Here is a 17,755-nt window from a genome sequence, read left to right as displayed (position 1 = left end):
AAAGCTCTTGCACAGTGAAGGAAACCATCAACAAAACAAAAAGGCAACCTACAGGATGGGAGAAGATATTTGCAAATGACATATCTTATTAAGGGTTAGTATCAAAAATATATAATGGACTTATACAATTCAACCAAAAAAAGAAATGATACAATTAAAAAATGGGAAGAGGACCTGAATAGACATTTTTTCCAAAGAAGACACACAGATGTCCAAAAAACATAAGAAAAGGTGCTCAACATCACTAATCCTCAGAGAAATGCAAATCAAAACCATAAGATATCACACCTGTCAGAATGCCTAGAATCAACACAAGAAATAATAAGTGTTGGCAAGGATATGAGAAAAAGGAACCCTCATGCACTGTTGGTGGAAATGCAAAATAAGTGCAGCCACTGTGGGAACAGTATGGAGTTTCCTTAAAACATGAAAAATAGAATTACCATAAAATCTAGTAATGGGTATTTACCCAAAGAAAACAAAAACACTAATTCAAAAATATATATGCACTCCTATGTTTACTGGAGCATTATTTACAATAGCCGAGATATGGAAGCAGCCCAAGTGTCAATCCACATATGAATGAATAAAGAAGATGTGATATATATATGTATATATATACATATATATGTGTATATATATATATGTGTGTGTGTGTATATATATATATATATATATATATATATATATATGCCGTAAAAAGGAATGTTATCTTGCCATTTGCAATAACATGGATGGACGTTAGATGGTATAATGCTAAGTGAAATAAGTCAGATAGAGAAATACAAATACCACATGATTTCACTCATGTGTGGAATTTACAAAATGAAACAAATGAACAAAGAAAGAAAAAGACAAAAAAACAGACTTAAATACAGAAAACAAACAGGTGGTTGCCAGAGTGGAGGTGGATGGGAGGATGAGTAAAATATAAAGGGGATCAAGAGTATGCTTATTGTGATGAGCATTGAGAAATGTATACAATTGTTGAATCATTATATTGTACACCTGAAACTAATATAACATTATGTTAATTATACTTCAACAAAAATTAAATAAATAAATAACAAAAGTGAGGGAAAATACAAATAACATTTTTAAAATCAGCTATGAAGCCATGAAAAGACACAGAGGAAACTTCAATGCATATTATCAAGTGAAAAAAGTCAACCTGAAAATGCTATGTACTGTATGATCCCAATTCTGTGTCACTCTGGAAAAGTCAAAACTATGGACACAGTAAAAAGATCAGTGGTTGCCAGGCAGTGCGGTGGAGGAAGAATGAATAGGTAGAGTACAGGGGTGGTTTTAAGGCAGTGAAATTATTGTGTATGATACTACAATGGTGGATACATGTCATTATACGTTTGCCCAAATCCACAGAATGCACTCCACCAAGAGTGAACCCTAATGTAAACTATGGACTTTGGGGGATGATGATGTATCAGTGTAGGTTCATTGATTATAATGAATATACCACTGTTGTTTGAGATGTTGATGGCAGGGGAGGCCGTGGGGAGGGGGTGTTAAGGGAATATATGGGAATCTATATACTTTCCACTCAGTTTTGGCATGTAGTTAAAATTTCTCTAAAAAATAAAGTCTATTAAAAATTTTTTAATGTGCTATAGTTTTCACTGAGGAACTTTTACAACTCATAGATTTTGGAATAAGAAGTTCAACACACACATTAAGCCAGTTTACAAAGTACAGTCTGATAGATTCTCAGAAAACCCACTAAAAATTCTTTAGAACATGAAAGATAATAACTTTACACCAAAGAAGTTGAAGTTTAATACAGAAAGAAGATCCCTTTAAGCACAAAAACCCATACTGTATATTCATAATGAAAATAATTCAATATTCAACATACTGATTCTTATTTTGTTAAAAGAATTATGTGCATTTTAACACGTGATCAGAGTTCAGGAAGCTTGCTCCTTGAGTTCAATGTGACAATTAAATCATGTATTGTTTCTAGTTAAAGGGATCCTGCTCAGTCACTCCAATGGTCTGTGCTAAACCTTCTGGACAAGAGATAATCATGAAGTTATCTGAAGGTTATTATAAGACACAAATTATTAGTAAAATCAAAGCTAAATAAAACAGATAACAACAACGTAAAAATGATCACTTATTATGGAATTGTTACAAATTAAACTTCTAAAACCCACTGTATTAACAGAAAAAAAACACACCTCTTCTAGAAAGAAAACTACATCTATTTCTGATATATGAAGAACCATGTGTTCAAATGATATCAAATATGAATAATGTGCATTCTGTAGAAAATACTGTGTTGAGGGCAGATACAGGGTCTAAGTCTGGAGGTTTGCCTGCCAGTAGTATGGGGTGAGCCCTTGGCAGGGCTGCCCCTGTCCCTCAGGACTCCCTCTCCATTGCAGGCACAACTGCCTCAGGGACTCAAGGAGACAGAAGGCATAAATTAATGTCAAACTCAAGAGAAAGAATTCTAAAACGGGACATAATATGGAATGACATTCATTCACTCAACACATGCCCTGGGCATACAGAATGTGAGCAAAATTGGTTGATATGATGCTTACCTGCATGGAAATGTATGGACCACTAGTGCTCACCCAGGCAGAAATTGAGCGGGGGGAGGGAGGTGGTCAGGCCAGTTGAGAACCAAATTGTGAAGCTACCCCTGGAACCCTCTTAAGAACACCATTGGGCTCTGGGTGTTTTGAGAACTCGGTGACCTATCCAAGGAGCTGAAGTCATGGGCTTCCAGCTGGAAGTCAGAAGTCCAAAATCAAGGCATGGGCTTGAGCCTCTAGAGGTTTTAGGGATCCTCCCCTGTCTCTTCCAGTTTCTGGTGACCCCAAGCATTCCTTGGCATGTGGCCACATCACTCCAGTCTCTGCCTCTGTTTTCATATGGCCTTCTCCTCTGTGTGGGTCTCTTTCAAATTCCCTCTGCCTCCCTCTTATAAGGATATATGTGATTTCATGTAGGTTATGAGGGATTATAAAGATTATCTACCAAGAAGGGCACCTGGGTGCCTCAGTCAGTTGAGCGTCCTACTTCAGCTCAGGTCATGATCTCACAGCTCGTGAGTTCGAGCCCCGTGTCAGGCTCTGTGCTGACAGCTCAGAGCCTGGAGTCTGCTTTGGATTCTGTGTCTCCCTCTCTCTCTGCCCCTAACCCACTCACATTCTGTCTGTCTCTGTCAAAAATAAATAAACATTAAAAAATTTAAAAAATAGATTATCTACCAAGATAATCCAGCAAAACTCCTCTCAAGACCCTTAATTTAATCACATCTTTCTCCATATAAATTGATATCCATTCTTGGCATATAAGGTAATATTCACAGGTTCTAGAAATTAGTAAGTGAATATAACTTTGGAGCTTTTTAGTCTACCACAAAGCCCTTACGATAATACTGAGCCCATCCAGATAATCCAGATGCTCTCCCTCTCTTAAAGTCAACTAAATAGCAACCTTCAGTCAACCTACACCTTTAATTCCTTTTCTCACAGGTTCCAAGGATTAAGATGTGATCATCTTTGGGGAGTCATTATTCTGCCTACAAGACTACACACCATAATGTTATTGACTGAATTGTGTCTCCTTCTTCCTATTCCTATGTTGAAGTCCTAACCCCCAGTACTTCAGAACATGACTGTATTTGGAGATGCAGTCTTTAAAGAGGTAATTAGTTAAAATGAGGTTATCAGGGTGAACTCAAATCCAATATGATTCATGTCCTTATAAAAAAAGATTAGGACACAGGCATACAGAGGGAAGAGCATGTCAAGACACGGGGAGGAGTGGCCATGTACAAGCCAAGGTTCCTCAGAATGAACCAACTCTGCCAACACCTGAATCTTGGACTTCTGGCCACCAGAAGAACTGTGCAACAATACGGTTCTGTTGCTTAAGCCCCCCAGTCTGTGGTACTTGGTTATGGCAGCCTGAGCAAATTCATGCAGTGACCTAATCCAGAGAGCTACTATCCCACCACATCCACAGGTTCCATTTGTAGTCAAGAGGTGGGGAGGATACAAGGCATGTACACCAGGCAGTGGGACTCTTCAGGGCACCTTAGAATTCTGCCTACTACACATGGCCATTCTCACCAGACCCTTCTTCCCTTCTGCCAAACCAATTGGAAAAACTGGTTTAACTTCTCTTGCTTATTCCATTTTACTGAGCTTTCTATTCATTTCCCATTCAACTTTCAATCCCAATTCTAGTTGGTCCAAGATGGGTTGAGAGGGAAGACTGAGGAAAGAGTGAAGGCAGAGGACTATATCTCCAAGTAGAAGCAGCAGAAATACTAGGGGGAGGAAAGACATGGTGCCCTTGGCCTGTCCTACATTCAATTTTTAGGAAAGAAACAGAATGGAAGTGTGAGCAGACATCCATTTTCATAGGCCCCCCCATTTTCATTTTCTATTATGAATATTTTAAAGCAATAGCAGCAGGCTATGGCAATATACACTTTTGTTTAAAACACATATTTCTATAGTTTCCACATAGCTGAGAAAAATCAGATTATTCTGTGATTTTTTTCTGTTCTTGTGCCCATTAACAGGTGAGAGCTAAACTTGATGACATTGCTGATAATTGCAGAATCACACAGCAGAGCACTGGCCAGTGTCCCCAGACCCAGGTGCCAGATTGCCTCTTGCCACTATTGTCTGTGGTACCTGTCTTAAGCAGGACCCTAGCTGAATGATTGCAACTGCTGCGTTCTATGAAACCTAGTTAACGAGGAAAACCCCAGGTGGCATCCAGCTGCATTGCTGCTTTGCTTGTATGCAGGCATAAAGCGTGCCACCCATGTGTACCTGTGTTTATAAAGAACCACAGATGCGGTGGGGAGTGGTGAGGGTGGGGATCCATGGAAAAAAGGGATGTTTTAGGGCTTCAGAGAAGAGCACAGAGTCCTGGCAACAGAGAGCCACAGATACAGATGGGAGAAAAAACTTGACTCTCCAACTGTTTCAGTTTTCTTCCTGAGGCAGAACTGACAAAATTTGGTACAGAGAGAGTGTGTTGGTATATTGCCACTTACTAGGGGCCCAGCCTTCATGCAACTTTAAGGTCCACTGGAGGATGGCCTCACACCAGGTCCTGGCCTGTCCTGACATTGACAGTGGTCCCATGCTCCAAAGTGCATGACTCCCATCCCTCTATTCATCTGTCTATATCCCTATGTACCTACATCCATATCCATATCTACATATGCATGTATATACTGCATATTGCCATTTTCATTTAACAAATCTGTTGAGCCCCATAGCGAACATGCTGGGGCCCTCATCAGAGTCAAATCCTTTCCTCGGGGGTGAGCACTGAGTGGCCTAAGTATAATCCCCAAGAGATTGGTTTGGGACTGGGCACTTGTCCAGGCATAAACCTACCAATGCGTGGCATTGCCTTGCCAAAGTTATTGTTTCATGGGTGGGTATGTAAGCTGAGTCCATCCAAAGTGCAAGGGGTTCCTTCACTCAGATGACTGTGGTGTGCAGATGAAGGTCCAGAATGGTGGCAGTTATTTTGTCATCATGAGGCAGGGATGCCTGAGGATGTCACCAACACACTGAGAAGGTCATGCAGAGAGAACCCCTGAGAAATGGAGCAGGAACTCTAAACTGTGTGAATAGTTTGGCCCTATCTCTGGCTTGTTCCATTGTTTAAGCCAGTTTAAACTCTGGTCTGTTACTTGCAGTTGGCCAACAACATCCTTACTAAAATAAGGGCCAGGCACTGGGGAGTCAGTGGTGAATAAGACAGTGCCTACTCTCCTGAGCATACAGTATAGTAGAGGTAGGTAAACAAACAGGATAATTGTATCCAATATTATGTGTTGTGAGCAACGGAGGAGGCCTCTCTGGAAAGGCCACACAACAGTTGAGACCTGAAGGGTGAGAAAGAGCCAGCCCCGATAGGATCTGGGAGAGAAGATACCAGGCATCTGTGAGGAGGGAGTGAACATGGGCAAAACATCAGGGTGTACATGAAATGAACCGGGAAGATATACGCAGTAACAGGAAAAATATCTGGGGGTAGGGAAGTCATAGTATTAATAGAGCGGATATGCCTAGGAAACTATTTCTGGTCTTGTCCATTACCTCCTTTACCTTGGAAACCAGATTCTCTTAAGTGCCTGTGCTAGGTTTTCCTGTCTTCAAAGACCACAACGAAAATTCCAAATAAGAGGAAGGCATCAGAGGAGCAGCAGTAGCCATTTTTTAATATGTGTAAGGCGTTTCTAAGAGTGCTGTCTGTCCTCCGTACTAATTTTCATAGAATTCATTAACAGTTAAGCAAACTCAACCATGATGGCCCAGGACTCAATAAAGCTCTTCTGATTTTAAACTGAGCCTTTATTATAAAGCATTATGCAGGATTCTATCTTTGGTTAATAAAGTGCCTGCTATTTCAGGCCTGCTTTATACAAACATCTTCAAGTCCATCATCAAAAACATACATTAACAACTTCCAATCTCTAGCAGCGGTTATCAAACTGGCTTCATCAGATATGGTCTGTTACAGACATGTATTTCCAGACCCCAGCCCCAGAGGTTCTGACTCAGTAGGTCTAGGCAGTAAATCCTATAAAGGTGATACCAGTGGTTTCTCCAATGCTATTATATGTGTCCTGAGTTCCCTGGACATCCTATAATCTGTACTTTTGTACATAACACGATTGTATATAATGTGTATATTCTGATACTAAGATGTCTCAAAACTTTAGAAGTGGATAGTATTTATTAAGAACTAGATAGAACCCTCAGAAGCACAGAAAGGAGCTGGAGTACAATCAACAGGTGGCTAAAGGGCCATGGACACAAGTGTTTCTGGACCTCATTCCTTTACCAGGATTTGAAGCCCATTCACCCCCAAATGAATTTTCTTTAAAAAGCCACAGGGCAAGATGCTTTCTTTCCCCCCACTGCCACAGCAGTTGTGATGGGTCCACCACGGATGGGGTAAAACCGGCCCTTTCTGTCCCAGTACCCCTCAGAGCTGCCACCAGTTTGAGCATCTCCAGTCTATAATTATTACATAAAAGCTTACCCTTGACAACTCTGTATATATTTTATACGGTACAGAGGCAAACATGTTTAAAAAAAAAAGATGTTAATAAACTTACTATTCATTGAATCAGGACACGTCAAAGTGGCATTACAAACACTTTTTTAATGACAACAGATGGTAAATTTATACAAATACAGGCTGGAATATAATGGATACAAAATCCACCCAAGTAGCAGTTAGAAAAGTATCACTTACAAAAGTAAATCTGACTCAAGTGGCTAAAGAACTCAAGCCCCCCATTTCAATAATTACACACACCTTTCAAAATAGTGCATCTAAACTCTGCCCCTAGTCAGGGCACTATATTCAAAGACTACAGCATATTCAATGACTCTACTGAGTTAAAGATTCTAACATCTTCAGCAAGGATGTCAAAAGACATCTCATAACAGGTTCACTATGCAAAACTCAAACAAGAAGATGTGAACGTTCTTTGCAAACTGTAAGGTGCTGTGCAGATGTTGTTAGCTATTGCTATTATTCCCGTTCAGTGAGATTTCACTGAACTTGAGAAAAAGGAAGACGAGTCTGTGTGACTGACAAATATGACTTATAGAACATCTTAAAAAAGAAAGCAGATACTACTCTTGAGTATATGTAGCAATGAAATAGGAAAGTGTGGCCAGGAGTGATGATAAGTTCAGGAATTCCAGACTATTTTAATGAATATATAAAGGATTCAACTATTCATAAATTACACGTAATAGTTACCATTAGATTCCCAACGTCCCTGAAAATAATTTATTTTCTCAGGTGACCCTTTCCCTCTGCAAAAAAGAAGAAAGAAATCTTGTCAAGTTATTAATGTGTTGCTTCATCCCAGCTCTCACAAAACTTATCTTAAATGTAAGAGTAGTGTCTGAACTAATAAAGTTGTACCACTCTGTTGGAGGACACAGATCACTTGACAGCAGAGAAAATCTGCTGCTGACCTAAGTAAGACAAGTGACAAATTACGTGGTATTTTTGAACCATTTATAAACTGGGCCCAACAATGCTCTACAACTTCACTGGGTCATAAATAAAACAGTAAACATGAACTTGTCTAGAGATGAGAAAAACACACAAGATTTTAAATCAGGATTTAAATCCTTTATTTCATGTACCCTTGGCTATTATCTTTCCTTGGGTATATCTTATTTAACTGTTTTTACTGGTCTTCTTGGGTACTCTAGATGGATATATAAAATTTATATGAAAATGGCAAACATCAAACAAGTCAATCAGTTGCCTCTTTTGGCAAAGGTGCTAAGATTTTTATGATGAAAACAGTCTAATTATTACAATGCATTTGTTAGATTTCCATGAAACAGGAGGTCTTTTTTAATGGATGTTTAAATTCCTTCAGTAACAACTCAAAACTGAATTCTGCTGTTACATGTAAAATGCTATCTATCCACTTGAAGAGCGAATGACATCAGATACATTCTACAACAGACTTCATTTTTTAGCATAATGGGGAAGGAATGATTATATTCTGGGGGGGGGGGGCAAAATGGGAGGCGAGGTGAGGAAGATAATGTGTTTATCAGTAGTTTGTGCTGACACTTCAAGTTACGCTTCCTAATGGAGGTTATTCTTACAATCCATTTTGGAACGATAGTGAACATATTCCTATCTTAAAACATTTACAAGGGCTCAATTGTAGCTTTCCTTTCTATACATCCTGAAGTATGTACATTGTGCAAGAGGAAATCCATGAGACATCTTGAAAAATAAATCTTATGTCAAATACCACATGTTATTTCAAGAGCAGCAAAGTAGTAAGTTAACAGTTAAAACCCCAGGAAAAACTCAACTGGTTTGAAAGCAAGTCTATATTGTAACAATCCTAAATATCAACCCTAGCATCCAATTCTAACTTCCAAACACTTGGTACTTTTTCCAAGAGGAAATTACAACTGCTTTTGCATGAATCCCAGGTTTAAATACTTAAAGAAAAACATCCATATCATTTTCTACTCAGCAAACATCTGAAAACAAAATCATCTAACACTGGACATTAAGATTTTACAAATAGCATAAGATCCCCAAAGTATAAAACCTTGGCGTTATAGAAAAGAAACTAGGTGGACAACAATTCTGTTGAGGCATCTAAAGAAGGGATGACCATTTAGAAATCTACCACATAGTACCCCAGACTCAAACTGGCGTATTCTACAATTTTATATTAAATTTGTACAATTTTACATGAAAACTGTGGTCTTTAAGAAAACACTTTACATTTAGAATAACTGCTTAAAGACGTTTAAAGTGTAGACAATATTTAACTATAAGCAACAAAAAATAGTCCTACAATAATCCTTTTTCTCAACAATTAAATACAGTGCCTATTTAGCTTTTATGCCTAATCATCTCCCTATTCCTTTAGTCCAGTTCCACATCAAACTGGGGTGAACAGACAAATCAGTAATGCCAAAAACAGCAAGGGCCATTGTATTAGGGGTTACTAATAACAGGAAATTTGAACGAGAGATCTAGTAAAAAGAGTAAAGGTAGAATTTACTTTTTTAAGAAAATGGCCAATAATCATTCATCTGAAAAAACACAAATAGCTGTCAGGTAGCACAGGCAGAATTTGAACTTAAACCAAAAGTTCAGTGTATTGAACTAGCATTAGGAAATGCACACAGGGTGTAAACCAAACTAGTGGTTATGTCCAGGTGGTACCATCACAGGGAATTTAAATTCTGTTTCACTATTCATTTTTCCAGGTGTGTTTTTAGACTACACACAAGTAGTGCTAAGTAGCTGGAGAGAATAGACTAAGGATAGTGAAGTAAAACCACAGGGTCTTTTTCTATCAGATAGGACCTCAGGATTATCTAACAATATATATCTGGGATATAACAGCTCTGATTAAGAAAGACTGACTAGGGGCGTCTGGGTGGCACAGTCGGTTGAGCATCCATCTCTTGATTTCGGCTCAGGTCATGATTTCAGGGTTGGGGGATGGAGCCCCATGTCAGGCTTTGCGCTGAGCTTTGGAGCCTACTGGGTATTCTCTCTCCCTTTCTGCCCCTCCCCCACTCATGTACATGTTCACATGTGTGCTCTTACTCTAAAAAAAATAAAGACCTGACTAGCGATCCCAAGAATACTTCGTGGATGATAAAAATAATCTATTCTCAGGATTGTTTACACTTCCTAACTACGTGAAAATAAATACACTTAAACATAAATTCGTACCATATACATTATTAAAAAGTAGGAGAAACTAATTGAAAGGGAGTTTACACAAAACTTGTAATTAAAGCATAGCTTCATTGTTGAACGACACAGCAAAGCAGATCATTAAAAAGTTAGTCTGAAAGCACAGGCTAGCCAGAAAAGGCTGAGTACCCAGGTAGCTACCTTTGCTTTGCTGCCTAGATCATCAGAAAGCCAGTCCTCTTCCATGAATGGGTGTGATTCAGCCTAGTTTCCCCTGTGAAATAATGTAATGAAAGATTCCTATTGACTACAGATTACGCTTTACACAAAATTTCTCACTGACATTCAGATTAAGTCCAAAATCCACAATTCAAGCAATTCTGCATAGGAATTTACAACCTAAAATCCGATGACACAGACTTTCACGATAGTCAGGGAAAGGGTTCCAGTGAAGAACAGTGTGTACATCTTAATGTATCCAGAGGAGTGAAACTTAAAACCAAACAAAAGACAAAATGCTATAAAACATTTTTGGTAGTGAGATAATCAAATTCTTCCCAGAATGTGTCATTAAGTTAACATACTTACTTGTGACCAACTTAACTTTTTCAAATTCTCATTTGCAGATGAGAGGTTCATACAGTTAAAACTGATGATACAAATCATTGTATTGGAAGGATCAAAATTTACACTAGTCAAATGTGACTCCTTCAGATTGATTTTTAACATGTTCTCAACTTTATTGAAATCATCAATATCCCAGACGCATTTACCATTTTTAAAAATCAATTTAATGCTATCAAAAGGTGATGTTCAATTTAATCCTGTTTGCCTTCACGCCACTGTCGTGAGCCTTCATTCCAGGCCACATAAACAAAGAGGGCCAACACCACGTGGACGGCGACCACCGCAACAATAGCAGCATAAAAATAGCTGTCCCTATTGGACATCCCAAAGGCGCCTATCAAGAGAAAAAAAGTTTCCATTTTATTCCAAAATTTATCAAAGTGCAAAAAACAAAGCATACTAGTTTTTATTAGGTATATATTTGTTTAGCTAGTCAGGCAATTAAAAAGTAATACCTTGGGTGGTGATAAATCATGTATTCATTTAAAGATTTGAAAACCTTCTATACACAAAGACATTATTCTAAATGAAAACTGTAATTATCACTTCACTTAAGGACTTCAACATAAAAAGGGGGACTTTATTTTCTCTTCCTACTAACGTCTGCCACCAAAGGGACATTCCCCCAAATTCCTCCTCCCATGTCAGCCGACTCTTGCTCTCAGAGGTATAGTAAAAGAAAGGACCTGCAAGCTATTTCACAGAAAACCATCCACAAATACACTGTCAAGCTAAAATAACTGATGAAAAAGTTAATTTCATGAAGGAAGATTTATTTGAACAACATGATTTTTGAAAAGCAATACAGGAACAGACGGAAGAAGCAAATGAAGAGTACCCAGCTTACAGATATAAGGAGATCACAAAAACACAGAGTCTTAAATATACTAAGGAGGAAAAGGTCTTGTTTTATCATCTAGGATTACCTTCAAAAACATAAGATTTAGTCGTGAAATACAACCCAATAGGTACAGTGATCATTAAAGCTGTGAAGAACAGGAGCGTCTTCAGGGTAGATGCTAATGAACTTTCATTTCTGGAACAAAGTAAACAAAGAGAAAATCAGAACCTGCTAGGCTATTTCCAACTGTTCTTGTGTCCATAAACACTATAAATACCCATAGAGAAGACACTGGAAACCCTGCCCCTGCCTTGGAAACAGTGGGCAGAGGAAGAAGAGTCGACTCAGGGACTCAAAACTGGAAGATCCTAGAGACCCAGAGGCCATTCAAGAGACTGCCATTGAGATCCAGTGTGAGAGGAAGCATCAAAGTATGAAAGTGGTTTGTAGTCTTCAAAATGCTATAAAGTGTACCCTAATTACCAAATTTATAATGGAGGTAGCAAAGGAAAAGATACAAAGAAAACAACTAATGAATGTCCACAACTAATGAATGTTCATTCACAAAGCATCCTATGGAGGGCTAGCTGGATACAGTACAAACAAGTTATGAGCATCTCCAAAGAAAAAGCAGCCTATAACAATCTGGATGTGGTTAAAGGAAACTTACTTTAATTGCTTTGTTATTAAATAGCTACAGTACAACTTAGTCTTCATGTAACATGGATGCATTACAAATTTAATGTCAAAACACCTATTCAGTGAATTCTGTCTGTCCACGGCTATTTTTAAATCAAGGAAATATTCCAATGGAAAAAGTTTTGTTCCAGAGTACAATAAAACTATTCTGAAGAATGCAATCAAGCTTTTCAAATTACATAAAGAAAAACAAATCTGATAATCTGCTACTTAAAAACATTAATATAAGGATTAACATAAAAGCACAAACAAAACCGGGTAACATAAAAATATCCATAATAAGAAAATGGTTTCACAAATGAGGTGTATCAATATATGGACACATTAAAAAGAATTCTGACTGGGGCGCCTGGGTGACTCAGTCAGCTGAACGTCTGACTTCGGCTCAGGCCATGATCTCACAGCCCATGGGTTCAAGTCCTGCTTCGCAGTCTGTGCTGACAGCTCAGAGCCTGGTGCCTACTTTGGATTCTGCATCTCCCTCTCTCTCTGCCCTTCTCCCGCTCATGCTCTGTCTCTCTCTCAAAAATAAACAAACATTAAAAAAGTAAAAATAAAAAAATAAAAAGAATCCTGACCATTTCTCAGAAAGTATTCGTGTGACAAATGAACAAGGCAAACTACACTGTATTATGTATATCCGGGGTCTGCAAAACAAGGCATGAGGGCCCAATGCCTATTTCTATAAATAAAGTTTAGCAGGAACACAGACACACCCACTTTATGTATCATCTAAGATGGCTTTGGGGGCACCTGGGTGGCTCAGTCAGTTAAGCATCCGACTTCAGCTCAGGTCATGACCACAAAGGTTCGTGAGTTCGAGCCCCGTGTCATGTGCTGACAGCTAGGAGCCTGGTGCCTGCTTCAGATTGTGTCTCCCTCTCTTCCTGCCCCCTCCCCCACTTGCACTCGCTCACTCTCTCTTTCAGAAATAAATAAAAACATTTTAAAAAATAAGATGGCTTTGGAGCTACAAAGGACAAGCTGAGTAGTGGTGCTAGACTATATGGGCTTCAAAAACCTAATATTTACCATCTGGCCCTTTACAGAAAAACTTCACGAACCCCTGACACATGCTATTCCAGTTATGTTAAAAACGTGTTTACATAAAAAAGGACTCCAGATCAACATACAAAACTAGTTATTTTCCCATTCTAAAAAATGTTCCTTAATGTTATCTCACGGACTTTTCAATAAATAAGTAGATATATGCCAGCATTTGTCCTATACATTGTTACAAGTGAGCAACACTACTGAAAGCTGTAGTATGTTTCCAGCAACCCTAGACACATCTGTACCTCACACATACTACCACCTGTATTGTAAAAGCAGTAAACCCTGTAACTTTAATCATTTAGCTTAAGGTCTTTTTTGTCCCTTAAATCTAACCACCCTCAGACCACCTTAACACACTTCACACTTTATGCTTATACTCAACATTTGGACTTAATTCTCTTTCTGGTAATCCTCAGGGGCTCTGGTTTTTATCTGTATCTTTAGGAAGGAGACGGCCCAGTCTTCAAAGTCCCCCCCCCCCACAAAAAAACAGCCTCTCCTCCAAGTATCTTTCCTGATTACTCCAGCTGGAATAATTCATCACTTTGGAACCCAATCACAGTTAGTTCCTACCTGTTATTACAGCACTTAATGTGCCAGCCTGTTTCCTATATAGTCCTGCACATTTCTTTGGTGCCCTAGAAAATCCAGCCAAAGGGGTTCCTCTAACTGTGTAAATTATTAGCTAGGAGGTTTCTTTCATCTCAGAAAGGAAAGGAACATCTCAAGTTTCTGGTCTACAAACTTTTTTGACTATTAATCCTTCTTAAGTTTTAAGCACAGACCCCATAAAGGCATACTGATTTTTTAAACAGATTTATCTACAAAAATATTATCAATACATTCCTTAAAATACAAAACATATGCAAAAATAGATACTAAAAAAGTATAAGGCTAAAAATAAATTAATGTAGAAGTTCTAATATTTTCTTTCCATATTTCAATGGATCATCTTTTAACACATCCTACTACGGTGATTACTGAGGTATACCATTGTCATCTAATATACTTATGCTCCCTTAAACTGTTTCCCAGTAGTAGACTTTTACAAAAATCTATTGTGTAATCTTCATGAAGAATATGAGTAGTTCTTCAGTAGTTCTACAAAACTTCAATGTCAGTATTTGACCCCTTCTTTTATGAACCGCAACAAAAAAACATGACCTTCTTGGTTGTTTCTATGGTGAGTTAAAGCATGGGTTTTAGGTATGCAAAGCTAAGATAGCTAACCTGATAAAGAAACAAAGACTGAGAATCTAGAGAAAGGGAGTGTAACTGGTTTGGTTCTTGAGATTATGTCTCTTGAATGTGTAATATCTGACCTGGCTTTCAGAAAACATTATTACTGAAAAGATGATAGAATACCATATAAAAATGTGTTAAGGCAAACAAAATCATTTACAATCCCACCACTCAAACATAATCTTTTCTTTTCTACATGTTAATCTCTAGCCCCACACACTCAACGTCAAGCTTGCCACAGAAGGGAATGTGCTAAGCTGTACCTCCTTAGTACTTGCTGCAGAAGTTCATATGAAGTGGGTAAACTCTAGGTGGTTTTAAAAGTATGGGAGCAGTAAGTTCATCCTGAGTTATTTCTTTGAGGCCCACTTGAATTCTGGACTTTCCCATTCTTCATTTCTAACCAAGTCTCAGTTAACACCCAATAAGAGATACGTAGAAGAAACCAATTGAGTGACATCAGTTGCTTTGTTTCAGAATAATTCACGTGCTACACATAAGCTGGCTTGTGCTGGCAGAACTGCCAGGTGCAGTGGGGGTGTGGCTGGAAGCCAAAGTGAAAATGTCCTATAAACAATAGAGGAAGTTTGCTAGTTTTCAAAAGTTTGTGTGCTTAACTTTATATATACTCTGTCCTATATTTGTGAGGTCATAACCCAGAATAAAAGTCAAATTTTTGGAGCTTAAAGTAAAAAGTGAAAAAGGGTTTACTATGTTCCCTTCCGTGGCAAGCCAAGACTTCCACTGCAAGTAGATTACACTGAAAATTCAATTAGGAAACACTAGAATCAGTCTAGGAGGGCTAAACCGTATTCTTAGGGTACTTGACAAAAATATCTGTTGGTATCCTCACTAGTAAACAACAACAACAACAACAACAACAACAATAAACATTTAGAGTGACATCGTAAGAGACTGAAAAATGTCACAGGGTTCCAAAGATCACAGGCTTTGGAGTCAGTGCGATTGAACAAATGTCAGATTTAACACTTACTAATTTAGTGTGGCCTGTGTGATCTTGGGCAAGTGACTTACCCTGAGTCAACTTCATCTTCTTTAACGAAACAAAAAAAAAAAAAGGCAAACCAAGCACTTTCTTAATTTTGCTAACGTATGTAATCAAAAGCATAAGTTAAGCCTGGCACACAGTATCTCATCATCAAATGGTAGCCAACTTCCTCTCCATCCTCTTACCTACCGAGGTATCAATGCCTAGGTTAGTCGGCCAGAACTACCATTCTACTCAGCCACCAACCCCCATCCTACTAACTCCCCCAAGTGAAGCAATCTCAAACCAGGGACAGCCCCTACTCCCCTCCCTTCGTTCATTCATACAGCAAACATTTAAGCCCCGACGATGCAGGCCCCGTAGGGGACACGGAGATGAAGAAGGCCGGGTTCCTGTCCTCAGGGAGCTCACCCTGCAGTGGGGAGAGATTGCAGAGAGCAAGATGGCAAAACAAGACGACAGCGAGAGGAAGTGCTAGAACAGAGGCATGAAACGAAGGCCCACCGACCTCTCCCCTATGACCCCGGGTCCCTGCTCCCGTGCGTGTAGATGCTGCAGGCCCCAACCTGCGTCCCTTCTCCCCCACCCCGCACCCCTCCCCCAAGGGTCCACACCTCACGCCCACCGCAGGCCAGCCCGCTCGGCTCGAGCCTTCCCTCACACCCCACTCCAGGCCAGGGCCAGGTCGCCTTGCGGTCGGGGCCCCTGCCCGGCCTGGGCCCCGCTCCGGACTACCTGAAGTCGGGAGGCTGCAGCGCGTTCAGCGACGCTTTATCAAGGCGCTCCATGAGGCAGCCGAGCCCGCAAGCAGGTGCTCAGAGGCGGGCTGGGCTCAGCGACCTCGCTAGGTCTGCGCGACTGAAGGCCGACAGAGGCGTGCCACGCCGGAAGTGCCGGCGAGTGCCGGGCGGCGGGACGCATTGCGCAAGTGCGGCGCGCCCCGGTGACGTTGAGCTGCGCCGGCGCGGGCGCGGGAGCAGGTGCTCACGTGACTTACCGGCCGGGGCTCCGAGGCGCGCGCCCTGCCAGGAGCTGTCTGCGCTCCAGGAGCAGGCCTGGCGAGTAGCCCAGCCACTCCACGTTGAGCCGGGACTTGCCTCGCAGCATGATCCTCCGGGGTGGGCGGCGCTGCCGCCGCCCCCTGAGCGCGTGTGAGCACCTCTGGTCCCTCTCAAGACCCCTGCCGCCGAGCTGCGGTTGCGAGGCTACTGGAGAAGACGAGTCGCAAAGAAGGACGACCAGGCAGAGGACTGTGGTGCTAGGCAACCAAGCAGTTTCCGAAGACAACACAAAAAAGCAATGCACGTTATTCCCCAGCCCTCGTGAAACGCCTCATTGTTACCAACAGTGAAAGTCCACCGTGGGAAAGTGGGAGGAGTTAGTTTGACACTCACCCGAGTCCGTGAGCTAGTCAATGTCAGAGTTGAAAGAGCCCTTACTGAGAGTGTTCAGGCCTGACGACACCGGTGACCCCAACTTCCACTTCAAGTTAAAAACATTTTGCAGCTGCTCAGAAAGCCGCCAATGAGACAACAGGGACTCAAATAGTAAGGGACAGATGGCCCTCCGGGGCCCGCGCAACCCGAGAGAGGTATAAACGAAAACAGTGCTGTAAGCCTAGGGTCAGGCTTGACAAAATAACGCTGCCACTGGCTGCTAATAAGAGGACAACCCTTACATGGTCAACTCCTGGAAAGGTCCGCTGACCACATATCTATTTTCTGCACCACATGGATACAAAGACCACATCTGAAATCGTGACTAAAACAGCAGCTTAGAGCAGTGTTAAGCGCTGTAGACTAGCCAACACAAAGCCTGGATTTGAGCTCAAACTTAATCCCTGTCTGGGCCTCATCTAGACTCAGGGTGACAAGAATCACCTAATACCGGAACTAGGGCAGAATGACAATCTAACTGTGGGGTTGTCAAACTGTGGCCAGCCCACCAAATACATACAGCCTGCCTGCCACCTGTTTTCCTATAGCTCGTGAGTTAAAAATGGGTTTTCCATTTTAAATGGTTGAAAAAATCGGAAGAAGAGTAATATTGTG

At 40.4% G+C, this 17,755-nt stretch overlaps 1 protein-coding gene across 2 annotated transcripts; it reads right to left on the bottom strand.

Annotated features, from left to right (window-relative positions):
- Nucleotides 1-7,159: 7,159 nt before the first annotated feature.
- VMA21 (vacuolar ATPase assembly factor VMA21) lies at nt 7,160-17,222 on the bottom strand. Of its 2 annotated transcripts, XM_045473283.1 has the most exons (4): nt 17,099-17,222; nt 16,702-16,962; nt 11,784-11,893; nt 7,160-11,191 (listed from the first exon to the last, which is right to left on the bottom strand). In XM_045473283.1, exons 2-4 carry the CDS (start codon nt 16,809-16,811, stop codon nt 11,049-11,051), a joined length of 363 nt encoding a protein of 120 aa, XP_045329239.1. In that variant the 5' UTR covers nt 16,812-16,962; nt 17,099-17,222; the 3' UTR covers nt 7,160-11,048. The 2 variants fall into 2 exon arrangements, with proteins under 2 accessions (XP_045329239.1, XP_045329240.1); XM_045473284.1 differs by lacking the exons at nt 16,702-16,962; nt 17,099-17,222 and adding an exon at nt 16,440-16,631.
- Between the last annotated feature and the right edge of the window lie 533 nt (nt 17,223-17,755).

Source organism: Leopardus geoffroyi, chromosome X, assembly GCF_018350155.1.
Source record: "Leopardus geoffroyi isolate Oge1 chromosome X, O.geoffroyi_Oge1_pat1.0, whole genome shotgun sequence".
Classification (NCBI taxonomy): Eukaryota; Metazoa; Chordata; class Mammalia; order Carnivora; family Felidae; genus Leopardus; species Leopardus geoffroyi.
This window is presented reverse-complemented; position numbering and strand designations above follow the sequence as displayed.